We start from the raw sequence: 23,216 nt of genomic DNA on the forward strand, positions 1-23,216 counted from the left end.
ATCCTAACTTCTATGTTTTCCAAGTGTTCTGCTGTATCATCTTTAATGACACCTCCCAGTATTTTCTCTATGAGACGTTGAATTAATTGGCCTGTGGTTTCCTGCTTTCTGTCTCCCTCCTTTTTTGATTTTTCAAATCTAATGGAGCCATCCCTGATCGAGGGAAATTGGGAAATTAAAACCAATGCACCAACAATCCCACTAGCCATTTCAAGACCTGAGGATGAAATCCATCAGGACTCAGGAATTTGTCAGCCTGCAGCTCCAACAATTTGCTTATTACCACTTCCCTGGTGATTGTAATTTTCCTAAGTCCCTCTCTCCCATCCATTTCCTGATTTAAGCTATTTCTGGGATGTTATTCGTATCCTCTAAAGTGAAGGCCAATGCAAAATACGAGTCAAATGAAGAATGCAGCCTAGTTTTACTTGCATTTGTCTTACTCCTAACATAAAAGCAGTAAGTAAAAAAAATCTATTAATGAGATAGTTATTAAAAATTGCAACACATTAATTCTTAAGAATGGAGGCACGGTGAATATAGCACTGAATATACAGAGATACAAAATTGGGAGCAGAGATGGAAAAGATGAAAAGGGAATGGAAATATGCAATGAATACATAGGAACACTGAATATATCACAAAATAAGTGGTTACACCACAACTGGGAGCATTAAATGAACTATGGGTATTCAATAAGGGTATACACTTTGGAATCTTTTAAAGGTACAATGAAGAGTAATTAGAATGATACCAGGAGTAAAAGCAAGTTATGAAAGTTAATTCGGCATTTTGTAATCCCAACTGCATCAGCCATGGCTTTGTTGATAACAGTGTTGTCTTTGCATCAGCAGATTGTGGGTTCAAATTCTACTCTAGGATTTAAGCACGGCAATCCAGAATAACGGTCCAGTGTGGTGCTGGGAAACTGTTGCACTGTCAAAAGGTGACACCTTTCAGATTAGACATTACACCAAGGCTTTGTCTTCCCCCTTAGTTGGGCATAAAAGATTCCATGGCACTATTTTGAAGAACAGGAGAGTTGTCCCCAATGTCCTGACCAGCATTTTTCCCTTTATTAACTCTCAAAAATAGATTGTTAGGCCATTATCACATTGTTGCTTGTAGAAGTTTGCTGTGTGCAAATTAGCTGCCACGTTTCCTACATTACAACAATGACTACAGTTCAAAAGCACTTAATTGGCTGTAAAGGACCTTGGTACTTTCAGTGGTCATGAAAGTAAATAAATTCAACTCTTTGGGCCAATACTATTGAGCTCCAGGGCATCGTATTTGAGGGGTACCCAAAGATAAGCTAAGGAACCCCTAGAGGTTTCAAGCTAAGATTTGCATGACAATTGCCTAGGGAGTGCACATTTCCCAGGGCATTTATGCTGCATTGGGAAGCATCGAAAATGTGGTACATCCATAATTAGGCAGAAAATGTTAGGAAAATTAGCACCACCTCTAGTTTCTGGGTAACTTTTGTGCAGACCCACCCAGCCTTCCCCCAGAATACTCCCCTCAACCCTGTGCCCCTTTACTAGTCTCCCCAACCCCCACTTCCAAGGAACTAAAAACACCCAACAGGAACTTTCCAACACACAGTATTCCCCATATCCCCCAAATGAGGACTCTCCCACCTTGCCAACCAACCTACCATGGCCAGGCCCACCGTGACACCCAACAGCCTCTCAATCCCACCCCTAAGGCTTGATCTGACTGCCACACCCTCTGTCCTCTTCAAAGCCTTACTAAAATTGCCCCTAAGGTCAATATTTAAGATGAGTTTACTTTAAATCCAAAATAATTCAATGGTAGTTTGGCAAATGATCTCTTTCTATGCTGCAAATTAGTCATGAAATTTTCAATTTGCTTACCTATTGCTTTCATCTTCAGTTTTCTCAAGCCTGACTCTTTCAGACTCCAGCTGAGCTTGCAGTCTACTCTTCTCCTGACGTAACAAGCTGTTCTGAGAATCCAATGAGGAGACTTGGGTTCTAAGAGTGAGAAGCTCTTCTGAAACAGACCGTTCCTTTTCCACAGCGGCAGCAAGCTGGGCTTGACCATCAGCTAACATTGAAAAATTAAGATTTTTAGTGTGACGAACACCAATGGACAACCATGAACCAACAGCTCTTGGGTTTCTTTTGGCTTCTCTTTTGATAACTAAGCACATAACATAAGAACATAAGAAATAGGAGCAGGAGTAGGCCATCCAGCCCTTCGAGCCTGCCCCACCATTCAATAAGATCATGGCTGATCTGTCGTGGCTCAGTTCCACTTTCCCGCCCTCTCCCCATAACCCTTAATCCCCTCTCTTATCAAAAACCCATCAACCCGCGTCTTAAAAATATTTAGCGAGGCAGCCTCCACCACTTCAATGGGCAGAGAATTCCAGAGATTCACCACCCTTTGAGTGAAGAAGTTCCTCCTCAACTCCGTTCTAAATGGGGGTTGGGATGTGGTGGTGGATGGAAATAGTGGCATATTGGTGTTGTCACTGGACTAGTAATCCAAAGGCCCAGACTAATGCTCTGAGGAACCTCCACTGGAGGTTCAAATCCCACCGGCTGGTCGGATTTTAAATGTAATTAATAAATCTGGAATTGAAAGCTAGTCTCAGTAATTGCGACCATGAAACTATCATAGATTGTCATAAAAACCCACGTGGTTTACTAATGTCCTTAAGGAAGCTAGATTTCAGCCACTGAAGTTGTTTTGTGATGACCATCAAGATTTTTAATGGCATGAACAGTTTGAGAAGCAAGCAGCACTGCACACTGATAACTTTCACTTTATCGCAGTGCAAAAATTTTGAGTTGGGAGAAAGAAATAACAAAGTTGGAAAGCTGCAGCTCAAAGTCTGGATCTAAATTTCCTACCAGTACATAGTAACTGTAATTAGTAACTCAGGGATAGTAACTCAGGGATCTGTTTTGGGGCCACTGCTGTTTGTAATTTTTATTAATGATCTGGATGAGGGTATAGTTTGGTGTCATCAGCAAACTTACTAATCCACCCAAGTTGGTGGTGTGGTAGATTGTGAGGAAGGGTGTCATAGTTTGCAGGGTGACTTAGACAGGTTGCAGAGCTGGGCCGCGAGGTGGCGGATGGAGTTTAATGTGGAGAAGTGTGAGGTAATTCATTTCGGTAGGAGTAACAGATGTGTTCAGTATAGGGCTAACGGGAGGACTTTGAATAGTGTGGATGAACAGAGGGATCTAGGTGTATGTGTACATAGATCCCTGAAGGTTGGGAATCAAGTAGATAAGGTAGTTAAGAAGGCATACGGTGTCTTGGCGTTTATTGGTAGGGGGATTGAATTTAGGAGTCGCAGCGTCATGTTGCAACTGTACACAACTCTGGTGCGGCCGCACTTGGAGTACTGTGTGCAGTTCTGGTCCCCACATTACAGGAAGGACGTTGAGGCTTTGGAGAGGGTGCAGAGGAGGTTTACCAGGATGTTGCCTGGTATGGAGGGGAGGTCATATGAGGAGAGACTGAGGGATTTGGGGTTGTTTTCGCTGGAAAGAAGGAGGCTAAGAGGGGATCTTATTGAAACATATAAGATGATTAGAGGTTTAGATAGGGTGGATAGTGATAGCCTTTTTCCTCGGATGGAGAATGCTAGCACGAGGGGGCATGGCTTTAAATTAAGGGGTGGTAGTTATAGGACGGATGTCAGGGGTAGGTTCTTTACCCAGAGGGTGGTGAGGGATTGGAATGCCCTGCCTGCTGCGGTTGTAAATGCGCCTAGTTTGGGGGCGTTTAAGAGATCTATGGATAGGTTTATGGACGAAAAGGGATTGGTTTAGATTAGTGGGTCAGTATTTTTTTAAAAAAAAAACTGGTCGGCGCAACATCGTGGGCCGAAGGGCCTGTTCTGCGCTGTAATGTTCTATGTTCTATGTAATTAAGAATATATATTAAACACACCACTTCAATCTATGAGCAACCCCATAGGAGGTATATTGTTATTCTACAAAATTTTCCTTCAAATATATGTTCATATTTTTGGGAAATACTTCAAGTATTTCACTGGTAAATAAGGTTGGGATTCATACATGAGATGATTGCTGTAGCCAGCACTTCCCTAAATATTTAATCTTTACCTAGTCGATTAGATAGGTTCTTTTCCAGTTTTTCCCAGGATGTTGACTGTGCCACAAGCGCCGCCTGCAAGTTTTCAATCTGTCGTAGCAGTGGTCTGCTTGCAGATGTAACACTTTGGCTTAGCTCCTGGTTGCGATTATCTGCTTCCTGAAGTCTCTGTTAAAAATTCATCCTGGTTAAAACTTTATATTGAATGTATTTTAACTCTCCTCAAAGTAAGTGTGGAATGACATGCATTTATATTTACAAGTAATCACAATTCCATTCATGGACTTAGGAAAAGAATAAAAGCAGCAGCAAAAATCTGTATTATCTCAATCTTGAGCTGTTTTCAGGTTGAATCTATTTTCAGGTTTATCATGTATACAGCGAGATATAGTAGATATACAGTGCAAAAAGCTACTTCACTTTTTGCTCCCTATTTTTAATGTTACTTTGTTTCCTAATTTAAAATTAAACAACCATACAGCAGCACTGCTAGAGATCATGAAAAGTGGTACTTTCATATTTGGTCTTTTCTCTAAGCTCTAGGACACAAAGAACATGGCATACGAATACTTGACATTTAAAATGCTGAAAGCGCCACTTTGACATCAGTGGTATTTTGTGTACTGCAACATAAAAATCCATTGAACAGTTCAGTATCTACTTTCCAAAACACAGATATCAAGTGCTAAACTGTGTTTAACATGAACAAGGGTGGAGATAAAGCTTCTTTCTTCACCTATTCATTTAATTTGATTAAGACACAGTTGTGGTCATATACAACTGAGACATGATTTATTGAAGATCATAACATAAATTGAGCAGAAAGCCTCATTTTTTTTTCATTCTTCATCAATACTGTCCCCCTCCTTTCCTGAAGATACTGCCTTCTTATAAGATATAGTTCAATAGGCATTATTCATCTTCAGTACATCACCCAAGTGACTATTATTCATGTATAAGCATTGGCTGTGTGTATCAATGAATTATTTGACAGCCAGTATTACAGCAAATCTTGTACTGATCACACCCAATGCTCACATACATACACTTCCAGCAGGGCTTGTCATAACAATTAGGAGCTTAATGCTGAACAATTTCCCACTTTCCTAATCCAGAGATGCGGAGGACAAACACAGTGCCCCTCCCATCACCCAAGCTGATTGCATAAATCAGACACTGAACTGGAGGCCTTTTTGTTTTGTACAGCTCAGCTAATCACTAAAAACCTTGCTGAGAGCCACTAAGTTAGGAAACTACTTTCCAAATCCACATTTACTATTCTTGTTTTCCCATCATCAAAAGTCTCCAGCTCCAAAATTTGAAAATGTATACCTGCTGTAATTCACCAATTTCTTGACGTAAGTAGTCCTCTTTCCTGGCTTGTTGCTGTTCAGCCCGTTGAAGACCTAATCTAAGGTCCGCCACCTATACCACAACCAAACAAAAATACATCTATTACCACATACAAAATATACACATCACTTCCTTGTACTTAATAATACTTAGACTTAATTCAGTTTTAGCATATTAATTTAGCTACAAACCAAAATTTATAGAAATTTCATTTACAAATAGTCTTCTTTAGTCATGGCAATTAACAAATGTGTTTTTGCATGTGTTGTAACATACATTGATAGTATTTTAGAATAGCTTTCACAAAGAGCAACATATAAGCATATAATGCCCCTTTGAGGATATTTAAGAACATAAGAAATAGGAGCAGGAGTAGGCCATCTAGCCCTTCAAGCCTGCCCCGCTATTCAAAAAGATCGTGGCTGATCTGAAGTGGCTCAGTTCCACTTTCCCGCTTTCTTCCCATAACCCTTAATTCCCTTGTCTGTCAAAAACCTATCTACCCATGTCTCAAATATATTTAGCGAGGTAGCCTCCACCACTTCAATGGGCAGAGAATTCCAGAGATTCACCACCCTTTGAGTGAAGAAGTTCCTCCTCAACTCCGTTCTAAACTGCACCCCCCCCCCCCCCCCCTTATTTTGAGGCTGTGCCCTCTAGTCCTGCTGTCCTTTCTGAGCGGGAAGAATCTCTCTACCTCTACCCTATCCATCCCTATCATTATCTTATACGTCTCTATAAGATCCCCCCTCATCCTTCTAAATTCCAACGAGGACAGACCCAGTCTATTTAGTCTCTCTTCATAGTCTAACCCCCTCATCTCCGGTATCAGCCTTGTGAACCTCCTCTGCACTCCCTCCAAGGCCAATATATCCTTGCTCAAGTGCGGCAACCAAAACTGCACACAGTACTCCAGCTGCGGCCTCACCAGTGCCCTGTACAGTTGCAGCAAGACCTCCCTACTTTTATATTCTATCCCCCTCGCTATAAAGGCCAGCATCCCATTCGCCTTTTTGATCACCTGCTGCACCTGCAGACTGGGTTTTTGTGACTCATGCACAAGGACCCCCAGGTCCCTCTGCATCGTAGCATGCTGCAGCTTTTCGCCCTTTAAATAGTAATCCCTCCTACTATTATTTCTGCCAAAGTGGATAACCTCACACTTGTTAACACTGTACTCCATCTGCCAGGTCCTCGCCCACTCGCTCAGCCTATCCAGATCCCTCTGCAGACTTTCCACACCCTCCGCATAATTTGCTTTTCCACTCATCTTTGTGTCATCAGCAAATTTCGTCACCCTACACTCAGCCCCCTTCTCCAGATCAACTACATAAATGGTAAATAGCTGAGGCCCCAGCACCAATCCCTGCAGCACTCCACTAGTGACTATCTACAATGTATATAGATGATCTGGAGGAGGGGGCTGAGTGTAGGGTGACGAAATTTGCTGATGACACGAAGATGAGTGGAAAAGCAAATTGCGCGGAGGGTGTGGAAGGTCTGCAGAGAGATCAGGATAGGCTGAGCGAGTGGGCGAGGATCTGGCAGATGGAGTATAATGTTAGCAAGTATGAGGTTATCCACTTTGGCAGAAATAATAGTAGGAGGGATTATTATTTAAAAGGCGAAAAGCTGCAGCATGCTACGGTGCAGAGGGACCTGGGGGTTCTTGTGCATGAGTCGCAAAAACCCAGCCTGCAGGTGCAGCAGGTGATCAAGAAGGCGAATGGAATGTTGGCCTTTATAGCGAGGGGGATAGAATATAAAAGTAGGGAGGTCTTGCTGCAACTGTACAGGGCACTGGTGACGCCGCAGCTGGAGTACTGTGTGCAGTTTTGGTCGCCGCACTTGCGCAAGGATATTTTGGCTTTGGAGGGAGTGCAGAGGAGGTTCACTAGGTTGCCACTGGAGATGAGGGGGTTGGCCTATGAAGAGAGACTAAATAGACTGGGTCTGTACTCGGAGCTTAGAAGGCTGAAGGGGGGATCTTATAGAGACATATAAAGATAATGAAGGGGATGGATAGGGTAGAGGTAGAGAGATTCTTCCTGCTTAGAAAGGATAGCAGGACTAGAGGACACAGCCTCAAGATAAGGGGGGGCAGTTTAGATCGGAGTTGAGGAGGAACTTCTTCACTCAAAGGGTGGTGAATCTCTGGAATTCTCTGCCCGTTGAAGTGGTGGAGGCTACCTCGCTAAATATATTTAAGTCACGGGTAGATAGGTTTTTGATAGGGGAATTAAGGGTTATGGGGAGAGAGCAGGAAAGTGGAACTGATCCACTTCAGGTCAGCCATGATCTTATTGAATGACAGGGCGGGCTCAAAGGGCTAGATGGCCTACTCCTGCTCCTATTTCTTATGTTTTTATGTCACCAACTGCCAATCAGAATACCACCCATTGATACCAACTCTCTGCTTCCTATTAGACAATCAATCCTCTATCCACGCTAACACCTTACCCCCAACTCCATGCCCCCTAACCTTCTGAAGCAACCTTTTGTGCGGCACCTTATCAAACGCCTTTTGAAAATCGAGAAACATCACATCCACTAGTTCCCCTCTGTCTACCGCACTAGTCACATCCTCATAGAAATCCAATAAATTCGTCAAACATGACTTCCCCTTATTCTGCCTTCTCATATCCCCACACTAGATAGCAACTGGGAGGGAAACTCTCAAGCTCCATCAGCGTCATTCTAAATCTACAATATGCAGCTGCAACTTTTTTCCAATTTGGCTGCAGCTTAGTTATTGTTAAGAGCAGAAGCTCGTCATTTTGAAAGACAAAAAAATTATCTCCAGTTAACACTCCATTAATGATACTTGCAATCTAAATACAAAATTTAAAGTGAAAATGCTTTTGAATGACTGTTTTCAAAACTGATTGCTCATTCTGAAACCACTCTCATCTCTAAACATGAACAACATGATCAGGTGCATAGTAAAGCTGTGCCAGTTTTGACTGCTGCTCTCTGCTGTCTTTTCAACTACTTTCTCAATCTGCCCAGCTGCCGTCAACAATTTGTACACAAATATTCCCAGGTCACTCTGTTCTTGCGTCTGCTGTGGAATAGTCGCATTTATTTTTTATTGCCGCTCCTTATTCTTCCTCTCACGCGTCTCTGCACTAAATGTCTTCTGCTGCACGTCCTCACATTCTACCAGCCTACGTCCTCTTCGCGATCTTCCTCACAGGTCACAATAACTCCATATAGTATTAATGTATAAATCAATAATGTATTTGTAGTATGTTCATGGTTGTTTTTAACAAAAGAAACCCTCTAAAATAATCATACTGACTTGAACAGCAAGAGCCTCCTGTTGCTGCCTTGCCTCTTCTTGGGCGCGTTCAAGTGCCACTGACAATGCTTCCTTTGTCTTAATTTCATGACTCAAAGCTGCCTCCTGGGCTTCACTATCCTTAGCTGCATTTGCCTTATGCAGCTCAGCAAGCTCTCTGAAGATAAGAAAATTAAGTTAGGCAACGTGATCAAACAAATTACAAGGCACCTATATAGAATTGTTTTCCTCAAAGAAATATACTGGGGACCAAAAGCAAATTCTGATACACAAAGCCGGTTTATGAACAAAAGCAGGCACCTACAGAGGGACCGATGTTTTGTTGCTCTCAAAATCATATTATAGTAATTCTGCAATCCCAATGGGGTGCTGCACTTGGATACAAGCCCATCGTATTTTTCAATCTGAGCTCCCTCTGAAGCAGCTCCCTGTTTGGAATGTTGAGCTGCAGGATAACCTGACACCTTGTCCACGGCAGCCCAGTACAATCTTTTTGCCATGTTGTATGAGCCAATAGCCTCAATCACATTCACTGCAATCTTTCAATATCAACTAGCAAGCAGAGGAAGGAAATATAAAAATGGAAGAATTTTAGACATCTCCATTTCCATGTATCAGGATCAAAGGAGCATGGAGAGAGCCTTAGAAAGAGGTTGCTTTTTTGTGTCTCTAAGGTGGGAAATACTGACATTTGGAAAACCTAAACACAGAAGAACAAGGGGGAACTGCTTCCAAATTTGGTGGAATAAATAACTTCACCAAAATACATAAAACGTATTTTATCCTTAATGGGATATGGGCATCACTAGCAAAGCCAGCATCTGTTTCGGTTACAATTATTTTCTGAACGTCTACTTATAAAAACATGTAAGATATAACTTTTGCTTCATGATTCAGAGGTCAGGTTCATAAATTCCAATCGTATTGTATTCTCTTACTTGTAAGAGCTGTCAAGTGCAGATTGAAGGCTACGATTGTTTTCCTGTAGCTCCTCTAAGGTCATTTGCAGCTTGCTAATCTCTTTTTCCTGTCTCTCCACCACACCATTCAGCTTCTTGATGCTCTCCCGATGTTGTTTCTCCACTTCCTCTTTACCATCAAGCACCTGCAGCAAAACCACTAGTGTCAAGTGATTTATTATATTTTAGTTTCCCTGTCCACAAAACACAAAAATGACTAAACGTTACCTCCTCAAAAATGTTATTTTTTGAAGTACAACAGATAAGTATCTATTAGTTCTGAAATATCCTACACTGTTTGCTTTATGTCCATGCACTATGCATATGCAAAAATTGAATACAAAGTTAGAAACAAACTTTATGTAGGACAATAGGACATTGACAGAGATATAGCATATAGACTTCACTATCAACCAACCTCTCTATTAAATCATTTGTGGTATTTGAGAAGCACTTAATTGCTCATTAACGAAAATATTTTAACATAGGTTCTCTGGTCTTGTCCATTGTGGGACCAGTGCGAGCAGAAATGGAGAATTTGACATTCTAGTCAAAACTCTATGCATTCACAGCAGCAGCAGAAAATCCCAGCCATGAACGAGAACAAAAGATTTCAATCAGTGAATCATTTCTGTCAACAGCATGAATTTCATTCTCTGACCTGTTGCAGATGCTTAATTTCCTCCTCTTGCTCTTTGATTTTCTTGTTCTGTTTGGTGGCCAATGTCTCATTTTCCTTCTCCTTAGCCCTTAATTTCTTTATAATGTTTGAATTGTTCAGGAGCTGTTTAGAAAGCTTCTCTCCTGAAATCAATAACATTGAGTTTAAAAATAAAACTTACACTGCTTTGTCTCATAATGTCTACCTATCAGAAGACTTCCCAGAACAAAATGTTTACATAGTTGCAATTTGTTTTTGCTCAAAAATTGACGTGCAAATATTAATTATTCCACTACTAAGCCGACTGGTACTGAAAAATGTATTTTGTTCATCCTATTCTTCAGCATCTTCCTCACATACCCTACCTGAAATGGAGTTTCCAGGTTCACTGATCTGAGACAGTATTTTTTTGGACCCAATGTTTCCATCAATGGATTGTAACAGTAAAAATGTGTTTTGTGATAAGGCACAATCCTTGCACAAATGACCATTATAACTTACTTTTGTGCACATCTAGGAAACAATCTAAGAAGCACTTCATTATCCCACCTAACCTTAAATCATATGTGGTTGTTCCTAAGATGGGCTTGTCTAATTATTTTTTCAAGAATTGCTCTGAAACCCATGGATCAAATTTTTCAGTCAACAGTGGACCACTGTAGTCCCACACACTTTTTTTTTAAGAGAGTGGTGAGTTGCACATCGGTACAGAGAGGGCAGCGCCAAAACATGCCAGTGACCCAGCTGCAGAGAGCTCAGGCACCATTTTGCAAGGGTGCCCCAAACTCTCAGTGCACTGGCAGACTCCTTCCCTTCATCCTCATATATTAGAACAACACCACCCGCATCCCCCCCCCCCCGCCGCGCTCCCATCAGCAGCATGTTCGGTGACCGTTTTCTGACACGGATCAACACCTCCCCCCCAACCCCCATCCATGACTCTTTCATGATTCACCCTTGCACAACCTTCTGCATTGCACCACCCGTCCCTCATCCAGTTTTTGCCAGCAGAAAGGGGCCGCGATGATTATAAACCATTTGGCACCAGTCGCAGTACCAATTTTTGGGTCTGCCCACTATTTTTGCGGATTGGTGCAATCTGCAGCAGGCATGGCGAAGTTGGAAAATCGCCCCCAAAGGGCACCAACTTTTCTTCAATGCACTTGCACCTGCTCACAAACACTCTTTGGGATTTTGCACAGACTGCCAAGATGCCAATATGCTTTTAACCGGGATCAGAGATTTCACTGAACAGAGCAAACAATGCTGCGTCTCTTATCCAATCAGATTGAAAAATTAAAAGTGGCACGGAATCTGAACCAGAAGTATAAGATAAATACTTCATTGAAAGTCAAATTGGACACAGAAAGTGAAATAAAGTGAGAAAAAGATCGGGCTGAGAGTGGATGAGACAGGAAGTACAAAAATATTATTTTTAAAATCTTTAACAGTAGTTAAAATATTTGACATCAGACAAATGACACTCCACATTTGTGAAGCTTTTTAGTGCTAAATATCTTACTGTAATTAAGAACATAAGAACATAAGAAATAGGAGCAGGAGTAGGCCATCTGGCCCTTCGAGCCTGCCCCGCCATTCAATAAGATCATGGCTGATCTGTCGTGGCTCAGTTCCACTTTCCCGCCCTCTCCCCATAACCCTTAATCCCCTCTCTTATCAAAAACCCATCAACCCGCTTCTTAAAAATATTTAGCGAGGCAGCCTCCACCACTTCAACGGGCAGAGAATTCCAGAGATTCACCACCCTTTGAGTGAAGAAGTTCCTCCTCAACTCCGTTCTGAACCGCCCCCCCTTTATCTTGAGGCTGTGCCCCCTAGTCCTACTGTCTTTTTTGAGCGGGAAGAGTCTTTCCACCTCTATCCTATCCATCCCATTCATCATCTTATACGTCTCAATGAGATCTCCCCTCATTCTTCTAAACTCTAACGAGTACAAGCCTAGTTTATTCAGCCTCTCCTCATAGCTCAACCCCCTCAACTCCGGTATCAGCCTAGTAAACCTCCTCTGCACTCCCTCCAAGGCCAAAATATCCTTGCGCAGGTGCGGCGCCCAAAACTGCACACAGTACTCCAGCTGCGGCCTCACCAATGCCCTATACAGCTGCAGCAAGACCTCCCTACTTTTATATTCAATCCCCCTCGCTATGAATTAAGACTCATCAAGTCACTAAATATTTATTTACAGTAGATTTGACAAGCCCTGACATTTTCTGCCAAATTTGGTGGGTTATTAGCTGCTGTTCAGTGGTAACAATAATGTCTGCATCACACGGTTCTGCGTTCAAATCTTGCATCAGAATTTGAGCACAAGAAACAAGACTGACACACTGAAGGTCAGCATTAAAGGAGTGCTGCACTGTCAAAGGTGCATTTTTCAGATGACACTTTGAACCAGGCCCCATCTGTCTCTTCAGTTGGATGGAAAAGATCCCATGACACTATTTCAAAGAACAGGGGAGTTATTCTGGTTTTAAAGCAAAACACATTGGAAAAGCTCAGCAGGTCTGTCAGCATCTGTGGAGATAGAAACAAAGTTATGGTTTCAAGTCCTTATGACTCTTCTTCAGAGCTGAAGAGAGGTAGAAATGTGATGGGTTTTATATTGTTGGAGCAGGGCGAGCAGAACAGAAAGTCAGGGTTAGGTGGGATTTGGCAAAGATGTCACTGGCACAAAAGTCAGCACTCTGATAGTAAAACATAAGAACAAGTTATGGACTGGCCCTGTTGCAGAAGGGGTTTGGAAAAGAAAAATCAAAATGGAGGACAAAGTGCATGGGCTGAAATTGTTGAACTCAAAGTTCAGAAGGCTGTGAAGTGCCCGATCAGAAGATGAAGTGCTTTTCCTCCAATGTGCATTAGGCTTCACTGCAACATTGTAGCAGGATAAGGGCAGAAATGTGGGCATGACAGTAAAATGGTGAACTGAAATAGCAAACAACAAGAAGATCAGGGTCATGCTGCAGACTGAGCCTAGTGTGTCTTGGCCGTTGATTCAATCAACATCATAAAAACAGACTATCTGGACATAATCGCCTTGCTATTTCCTACAGTATGATAAGTGGCTGTGTTTCATAAAGTACTTATTTGATTGTAGAGCACTTTAAGACATCTGGTGTATGTCTTTCTTTTTCTCTGGTATGTACAAATAGCAACTCTACGTTGTTCCATGTACTTCAATATCAAATCTCTCAGTCAGAACAGGGCAACTTTCCAAATTCACATTTTTAAACTGGGCTTGTGCAGACTATTAATGGTATGTTAATTAACTACTTACTGCACTTATAAATGAGATCACTGAGACATTAGGTTGGCATGTGGGAAGCAGACATATACAATGCTACATCCTGTAAATAAACCTATTATCAAAAAAAGTATGTCAGAGTAAAAATAAAATCTCCCCACAAGACATTTTAATTTGATTTCCTGTCTTAGAAGTTTTTCTATTACACTAGCAATTAAAGACAAAAGTGTTTCATAAGGTGTGAAGCACACTGAGATATCCTGAGGATGTGAACTGCTCAATATAAAATTGTATTTCTTTACCATACTCTTAGATAATGCATAGTGATAGACTTCAAGATGACACAGATAGATTAGTGGGATGGGGCAGATGAAATTTAAGTGATGCACTTCGGTTAGCAAAACAAGGATAAGAAACATAAAACAAACATTTCTAAATGAAGCAGGAACAAAGAGATCCAGGGATATATGCACACAAATTATTGCAGGTGGCAGGATAGATTGAGAAAAGCTGCTTAAAAGACATCTGGGATCTTGAGTTTTATAAATAGAGGCATTGAGTACAAAAGGAAGGAAGTTATGACGAAGGACTGGTTTGGCATTAACCAGTTATAACTTCCAACCCTGGGCACTTGAGGAAGGATATGGCTTCAGAAAGGGTTCAGGAAAATGTTTTAATAGTTCCACTAATGAGACTCTTCAGTTACATGGATAGATTGGAGAAGTGAGAGTTGTACTCCTTAGAACAGAGAAGGCAGAGAGATTTGATATAAGTATTCAAAGGCATGGGGAGTTGAAACACAGTACATAGAGAAAAACTGCTCCAACTGCCAGATTAAAAGGTGGTTGGTTAAAGAACCAAAGGTATCATGAGGATAAACTTTTTAATGCCGTGAATGGTTACAATCTGGAATACACTGCCTGGAAGGGTGATGGATGAACGTTTACACACTGTTTTCAAAAGCAAATTCAATGAGCAGCTGAAAGGAAAAATAAAACAGTGTTATGAGGAAAGATCAAGGTTGTAGCACCTAAATTGCTCTTGTAGAGAGCCAGCATGTGCATGATAGGCTGAATGGCCTCCTCCTGTGCTTAACTATTCTTATGATTCCATCCTATCGTTCAATAGTTAAACGCTCTCATGCACGTTTCTGTACAATTGGAATATAAAATCCTATTTGTTGGTTTTCAAATGTAATTTGCTTCAGAAGAATTAAAACTGAATATGTACCTCAAAAAAAAATCTTGAGCCAAAGATTTTTATACATAGCCAGATTGAATGCTTTCAAACAGTTCTCAAAACAAAATTCACAGGTTTGTCAAGTACTGCATCATTAAGAATATCGGAGCTAAGTAGTCAGTGAGCTATGACAACGTACTAACATATACCAGTACAACATTGAAAGCTACCATACAGTATGTTTGATTAGTAAAGATTTCAAAAAATCTGAGAGCTGGTCACTTTTTTCAGTATTACTTGGTGATCTTTTTCTAAGTGTGGTATGTCAATGCTGGGAAATATTAAAAACATTTAATGCAATTATGCTTTAAAATACAAAGTCATTTCAATACTTTGATATTTATATCACATTCTTCCTACCTTCTTCCAGCAGTCCTCTAATCTGCTCTTCTTTCTCTCGGACTAGATCTGCTGTTTCATTGCAGGTAAACCTAGTAGACAGTTCTGCCTTCACAGTGTTTAATTCCTAAAAGCTCACAAATGACATCGAAGAAAAATTATAACTTTAGCAAAATGTCACATCTATCTATATCAATAGATGTAAAAATTAATGCATAAATATTCACGTTTTCAAATATTACAACTCATTTCTATTCCGACTGTTGGTAGTCCAGCAAATGTCTATTTAATAACTTAATTGGGAATTCCCTTTCCAAGCTGCTCCCTCACAACCCCGTTCTCCTAACCATGGTTAAAATGCGGGGAAAAGGATAGCTCAAAATTGTAATTGCTCAGTATTGTACACAGTTCAAGTTTTATTATTCACATGTTTTTACAGAAAATTTATGTTGCATGTGGTAGATATGCACACAGGAAAATTCCAAGAAGGTTAACAAGTCTGCTTACCTTTTTAAGGTTATCTCTTTCCTTGCAAGCTAATTGGACTTTCTTTTCAGACTCTGCAATACGTTGAGTGAACTCCTCTTTTATTGATGGGATGCTGTTGCTTTCTTCCTTCAGTCTAATCATCTCGCTTCATGAACAAAAGCATTTGTTTTTAAACATGAGGCCAAGACCTTGAGTTTGTTAATAACCATTACTGATTGTATGTAAAGTTACACTCTGGCATTAATTATTAAACAACAGGAAAACTAAATCAGTATTTTGGTGCTCAGGTATAAAACAAAATCTTATCAGAAATAACAATCTTACTTGCCAGACAAATCTAGAGTAGTGTAAACAAAAATTCATTGAACATGTAGCTGGAAAGACTACCTACAAGTTGTCCCCTTCATTAAAAATTAAACTGGACTCAGGATCACAGAATCTGATTTTTCCCTACATTTGCAGGACACCTTAACATATTAAACTGCTCTTATATTAGGTTGGATTGTACCTCGAATTATGATAATGTACTATTAAAATACTATGCAGGAACAGAGCCTAAAATTGACAATGAAGCTGTACAACATGACATACTTTGCTTTCTTACTCCACACTATTCAATTTTTAATGTAACATCTAGATGAAGCTCTACATATAAAAAACTTATTAGCCCTGTGCTATACTGGGACATTACTGAGCAGTAATACTGGACGTATATTTTTTTTCCATATCCCAACTACTTGAAATAAGAAATGTCCACCAGTGGAATTAAACACTCTGTATTTCCAAACTTCAATTATATCTGCAAGGAACTATCAAATGTTTAATTAAAGTTCTGATCAGTCACTGAGAAATATGAGATAATGAATTAAAGATAAAGCACAATATTTCTTATAGTAACTGATACTAATACTATTTTTAAAAACTGAAACTAACACTCTAAACACATTGGGTGAATGCTAGATAAACCAAAGGTATTTAGTCATTTTGATATGAAAAACATGCTTTGGAATTACTTTAGAGCTAATAATACGACGGTGAAGAGTAAATACTAACAACAAGCAAAAGAAAAGGAAATGCTTGCTGTTGTCTTCTACAGATGTGGGAATTTTACACAAATGACTATATTAAATTAATGAATAGTTAAGCTATTTTTTGCAGGGTTTATGAAGAGTCACTCTGTTTTTCAAAGTATTATCGTCTGCAAGCCTCTCAAGTTATTGGCCAAAATTGTCCAGCCATTACTGCTAGTGGGATCTTCCATTCCTGACAATGGTGACACCCCCCCACTGCAGGTTGCCCAGCAGCAGAGGGTGTGAACAACAGAAAAGCCCATTAATAGTGGCGGGACCACAAAACACGCAGCAGGGGTGAGGGGTTGAACATCCGCCCAACATCTTATAAAGCTAAATTAAGAAGATTTTAGTAAAACTTACTTACTCTTTTAGGTTATCAATTGCCTCCTCCAATGCTGCCTTATCTTTGCTAACAGACAACAACTGTGCTTCTCTTTTTTCCAACTTGTCTGTCAACTCATCAATTATCTGAAGACCATTAAAAGATAAATATGAATAATACTTAAGCTATGACCTCAGCTTTAAGAATATAAAGCAAGGAGCAAAAGATCTGTTTAGGATAATATAGAAAAAGTAAGCTCTACTGCCGAAACCTGGTAATGAGCCAACCAGGACATAAAGATGCCTGATTCAAAATACAAACAACTGTGTTAACTGCTATCAGCCAGGGAAACTGTGGGAACACTACAGTTAATGCCTCTTGGATTGGGAGAGGAAGGTAAACTAGGGTTCTGAAATTCATTTGAGAACTAACGATCCGCACTGCGATTCCATCTATGTGAAAATCAGGTGAAGACAAGATGGTTCTTGGCTGTAATGTTTCATGTGGCTAAAAACCCTGCCAACTCTTGAGGACGAACAGTAAGAAATCTCACAACACCAGATTAAAATCCAACAGATTTATATGGTAGCACAAGCTTTCGGAGCACTGCCCCTTCATCAGGTGAGGATGAACAGCAACTAGAGCAAGGTCAGGCAATCAGGAGCATAAACTAGCAGAAAATATAAAAATAAATAACGTGAAAGGATTGAAATGAAAATGCTGGCAATATGCTTATATTGTAAAATCATTCTTTAGAATTGCAGTTTTGATAGGTTTGACCCCATAATAATGTAATCTATTTTTTAAAAATTCCATATTCTGTAATTTTGTAAAGTATAATTTGTTGTTTCTGTATAAACCGGTTCACAATCATGGTGCATGGTTCCCTGGAGTTGCTGGTCATTTGGCCATAACTACCTGCTTCAGAGATTTTTTTGTTCGGAAATCCTTTGCGCCTAAATTCTACAGGGAGATGAGCTCCAATAAACATTCATACTCTCTAGTATTTATCAATGAAAATAGGACATTATTTACTCTAATGCTGGCATCACCTTTTCCTTCTTCTGGAATTTTACAGTATAATGTAAGGGATAACAAATCCTATATATATTGCATACGTAAAAAAATGGCAGAAGCAAAGAGTCAGCACATTCATTTCAGCAATGACATAAAAATTGTGCTTTTTCTGGTGTTAAAGGGGAGATGACAGGGAGATTTAAAAAAAAACAGGGGGAGAGAAAATATTTTAGAGATAAATTAGAATGCCTTACAGAAGAAATAGGTTGGATCCAGGGGAGAAATGGACATACATTGTAATCATTAAAAAGAAAGGTGATTTTATGTGCAGGATTGGCTTCATAATATCAGTGAGGACCACCACATAAATATATAACACTGTAAACAACTTTACCTCCTGTAACTGAAATTTTTCAAATTCACCACTGGGTTGACATTCAGCTTTAACAGTTCCTTCTGAAAGTCCGTTAATTACTATACTTTCTGCATTGTGGTTCTCAATTACTGTCAGACCAAGTACAGGCAAGATCTCAGGTTGTTCGCTGTTCACAGGTGTCGCACTTCGACCGCTCTCTTCCATTTCATTTTCATCAAGTGCATTTTCTTTCTGATTGTCGCTTATGCCCTCTTCAATGTTCTTCACCAGCTGGTCAGCTGGCAAAGTATTGCAGACAGACGGAGTTAGAGATATGGCTGTCACATTACATCCTCGGCCTGACATATCATCATCCGAATTAATTTCACTCACACTTTGGCTATCTAATGACTGCACACTAAAAGTGTCAATTCTCTCAAAAGCATCTGAAGAACCACTACTCTCAGTAAGTTTTTGGTACTCATCCAGGCGATGATAATCAGTACAGGCCGATGTTGATAGCAGCTGAAAGGAAGTCTGCATCATCTTTGAATCTACAGCCTCTTGTCTTGAACTAGCCGAGCTCTCACTAATGACACTCTCGTGGTCCAATACCTCAATGTCACTGGTGGTTGATGTTCCTGATGAAAATGTACTAATGGGTGGAGAAGGAGTATTGCTTTGTCTGTCCTCTGATTTTTGCTCTTTTGCCTCCAGAGCCAAATCCTTCCCCGGGGGAGTGTGGGATTTTGAGGGGCTATCGGGTGGACTCACTAACTGTTCAGTTTTTGCTGAATTTTTATGCACCCTTTCAGCACTAAAAGCAACCAATGTATTTGGCTGTGTTACTTTAGAAGTCTCAGAGACGGTCACATTTTCTGTCCCAATTAATTTTACTTCATCCTTATTCTGCAACTCCTTTCTTCCAAAAGATTCTGAATATTCAGTCTCTGAAGGTTGCAACCGGCTATCATTTTGTTGATCTGGTGTATTCAGTTCTGTGTTATTTATTTGGGGTCCCATTGTACATTTCTCTTCCACGTTTTCCTTTTCTGGCACAATTAATTCAACAGATTCTGTAAGATGAAGAGTTAAAGTGTCTTCCACTTCTTTGGGCAGCTGAGATTTGGTAGGAGGTTTAAAGACAACTGGAGTTTGTTCAATTGTTTGAGCATCTGTAGAGTTCAAAAAGGCATTGAAGAAGGTTTCAGATTCATCCACCACAGTCCGTGTAACCGGTGTCGTAATAGCTTTGGGTGAAGATGCAGAATGAGGTATCAGGCTATCATCTGAAGGCGATCCCCATTGTGTGGAAACCCATCCTTCACTAATGGAAGAGCTTTTTCCTGGCAGTGTTGCTGTAACATTTTAAAAAATTGATAAAATGTGAAGATAATGAACATTATTTAACTTTCCATTTTATTGAACTTTAAGAGAAAATTACTTATGCATACTTTGACAGCTTGAGGAACTATTGATTGCATCTAGATATCTTGATCAATCACAAATTTGTTCTCCTTTCAACTTACATTTATTTAGCATTTTTCACGCAAAACAGTATCTCAAAGCATTTAACCAGGGGAGAGATCAACCTGACTACAAAGTGCAATATACAAGCATGTTACATAGAAGAGTTAAGACAGTTTTTGAAAGCAGAAGAGCAGTAGCAAGGCAAAACATTTATGGACGAGAATGCCAGGGAGACAACAGCTAAAATATTAGCCTCCAAAATGTGTGAACAAAGTTGAAAATGACACATTTATGAAAATTATTCCTCAAGGTGATGAATGTAAGGAACATGAAATTGGTTTAATTAGAGAAGAGTTATGGGTTCAAAAAGATATGTTTCTGGAAGAATTAAGTCTTGGAGATGGTTTGGATTTGGGGTAAAATGTTCAGTGAAGGGTTAAAAACAGGAAGGTGGACAGCACAATGGCTCTACTAATACAACAACTGACATTCTCCATACAGGTATATTAATCCGTAGTTCTTCTAAATGTCAGTTAACTTCAATGCAGATGCAACTCTTTTTTGTTCAATTTTTCTTAAAGTAATTGTTGGAGATAAAGTGGAAAGAATGCTACTCAATGGTTCAGGACGATTTCCACAAGACGAAATCTTGTGATACTTTGCTGACATTACAAAACGTTTAAGAACATTGCAAGAAAGGTCCTTGACTTTGCAGAAATAATCATGCCATGATCACTGAGGCGCTTAGTGTCCATCAGTTCCATCGCTGCAAGGAGCCTTCAACAAATCTGGCATTCCACAAACATAAACATACAAAAATTATACTTTTTCCAATCAAACATAACAAAATGTATTTTTAAAACTCCCTTCATTGTGAGACTCCTGACAAATTTAAACCAAACAACCTCCTGACTCAGACACCCAGTAATTGACCCACATTTAACCCAGTTTCTATTCTTAAAGAAGGCCCCAATGATTGAATCCATCACTCCAGATATAATTCAGATTTATATCCTTTTAAAGACTGACCCTACTTTCACAACAAGAATCCTTTCCTTATGTAAAAGCATAATATATATATATATATAAAACTTTACCAATAGAATGTTACTGTTGTTTAACTCAATGCCATGTTTTTGTCTTGCTCTCCTGCTGCTGATTCCACATTGGGACAATTTCAACAGACACCAGCTTTCCTCTAGTGCCTCAAAAAACAACTATTATCTGTACGAGTCTTGACAGTAAGGAGGTAATTTTAGCCTAAACTACCTAGCTATTCCACCAGTGGTCACTGGATAATGATCAGGAAGAACTCCAATCAATCTTCCTCCCCTCTGTAACACTGCACTGCTCTTGGAGTACTGTCATTATAACTGAGATCAGATATCAGGAATCAACAGGTCGATGTACTTTGCTAGACCGTGTGGCTCAGCCATCAACTAAATAAACTGGCTGAGAAATTAGGCAGGAGAAGGAATGGCAGAATACTAATAACTTTAACCAGCATGACTGATGGGTAATATACTGATTAAACTGAGGAAGCCGTGAGTATAAATTATTTCTGACAGCCACTGGTAAGTTAATAGGCCTGGCTAGTGCATTATTTTAAAATATCCTCAACTTAGAACAGCTTCTCAGGATGATATTTAAATTTTGATTACAACTGTTATCAAGCAGAATTCAAGAAATAAAATAACAAATTGCATTTTTCCTTCAAGATTCTGCTTTCTAGTTTAGAATCTGATACCTGACCTCACAATGGGAGCTATGTGGATCAGTATAAGGAGTTTACTTTCAGCATTTAAAGTTTTTTCCTCACTGGAGCCATGGATTTTGGCAACCTTTAATGACACACACAAGTAGCAGCATTCAACAGTTTACAGGAATTTATTTACACTACCTACTGGGCCTCATTTGTTTCTGGTGGACGATACCAGTATCTTGCTTATATTTTTCAAAGATTCTGGGAATAAAAAAAATCCCTTATCGTTTATTTACATTTCAGTATTTGATGAATATCAATGGCATTGGCCACTGAAAGTGAGGACCACAAGAATTTCCTACAGTACATCAGTGCATTTAGGAATCCATCTAGTGGACTAAATGTATAGCTGCAGCTGTGTCTGTATGTCGTAAATGGTGATGCCTAAATAAAATCATATGGTGTGCTCATAAGACATCCTGGACCTTTCATCCATAGGGGTATAGAGTACAAAGGCAAGGAATGATAAACCCATAAAAAAAAACACCAGTTCAGCCTCAACTGGAGTATTGTGACCTGTTCTGGACACCATACTTTAAGAAGGATGTGAAGTCATTAGAGACAGTGCAGAAAACTTTTGTGAAAATGTTCCAGGGATGAGCAACTTCAATTAGGTATAAAGATTAGAGAAGTTAGGACTGTTGTCTCTAGAAGAGATTGAGCAGTAAGAAGCATTTAAAATTATGAGGGGTCTGGACAGAGTAGGAAGGGAGAAACTGTTTTTCCCATTGACAGAAGGCTCGAGAAGTAGAGGACATCGATTTAAGTAACTGCTAAAAGACATGGTGACATGAGGAAAAGCTTTTTCATGTAGCGTGGTGGGAACTAGAATATACTGCCTGAATGTGATGGAAACAGAGTCAACTGAAGCTTTCAAAAGGAAATTGGTCTTTATCTGTAAAGGACAAAGTTGTAAGGGTAAGGGGAAATGGCAGGAGAGTGGAACTAAGTGAAGTATTCCTTCAGAGGGACAGCATAGATACAATGGGCTGAACAGTCTCCTTCTGTGATGTAACCATTCTATGATACAATATTTACAGTGAATTCAATATAATTTCAATAATTGAAAATATACACATTGTACATGATTTTATACCAGTCAGCTCAGATTGAATGATCTGAGTTTCAGTGATGTTCAGATGCCAAAGGTATATAAATACTGTCAAAATTCAAAAGGGTGACTTCAGCTTTGGTAATAGGGAATTGTGTGTGGGATTGACCGAGAGGTCGAGCTTCTTAGATTGTTTGCTCTGTTCTTGGTATTCCTATGACATGCATCATTTTATAGTCTGGCAGATCCATCCATAGCCAATGTTACTCCCTAATCTCTGTCAATGCAACTACAAGGTAGTTGTAAACTGTAATGACATTCCCTATCCTGCTGTCGGAGTATATTTAGCAATTGATATCTTTGGTCTGCCCAAAACTTATTGGTCTGCCAGTGTAAAGAATTGTCCCTGATCGAGTGTTGCAGACTGGCACATTCTAAAATCCAGGACTACAAGCTGAG

The 23,216-nt window shown here is 39.8% G+C and overlaps 1 protein-coding gene across 1 annotated transcript in view; it reads right to left on the bottom strand.

Moving 5' to 3' along the window:
- The window catches only part of tmf1 (TATA element modulatory factor 1), a 50,027-nt gene that overhangs the window by 21,605 nt on the left and 5,206 nt on the right, over positions 1-23,216 (bottom strand). The window contains exons 2-11 of the mRNA XM_080183400.1: positions 18,514-19,832; positions 17,145-17,248; positions 15,726-15,852; positions 15,240-15,345; positions 10,379-10,521; positions 9,697-9,863; positions 8,759-8,915; positions 5,437-5,529; positions 4,116-4,272; positions 1,881-2,073 (exon numbers count right to left, since the gene is read on the bottom strand). Coding sequence (XP_080039526.1) covers positions 1,881-2,073; positions 4,116-4,272; positions 5,437-5,529; positions 8,759-8,915; positions 9,697-9,863; positions 10,379-10,521; positions 15,240-15,345; positions 15,726-15,852; positions 17,145-17,248; positions 18,514-19,832 — 2,566 coding nt within the window. The remainder of the gene's footprint in view (positions 1-1,880; positions 2,074-4,115; positions 4,273-5,436; positions 5,530-8,758; positions 8,916-9,696; positions 9,864-10,378; positions 10,522-15,239; positions 15,346-15,725; positions 15,853-17,144; positions 17,249-18,513; positions 19,833-23,216) is intronic.

Source organism: Carcharhinus amblyrhynchos, chromosome 3 (genome assembly GCF_965287045.1).
Source record: "Carcharhinus amblyrhynchos chromosome 3, sCarAmb.v2.hapA, whole genome shotgun sequence".
In the NCBI taxonomy this organism is placed as follows: Eukaryota; Metazoa; Chordata; class Chondrichthyes; order Carcharhiniformes; family Carcharhinidae; genus Carcharhinus; species Carcharhinus amblyrhynchos.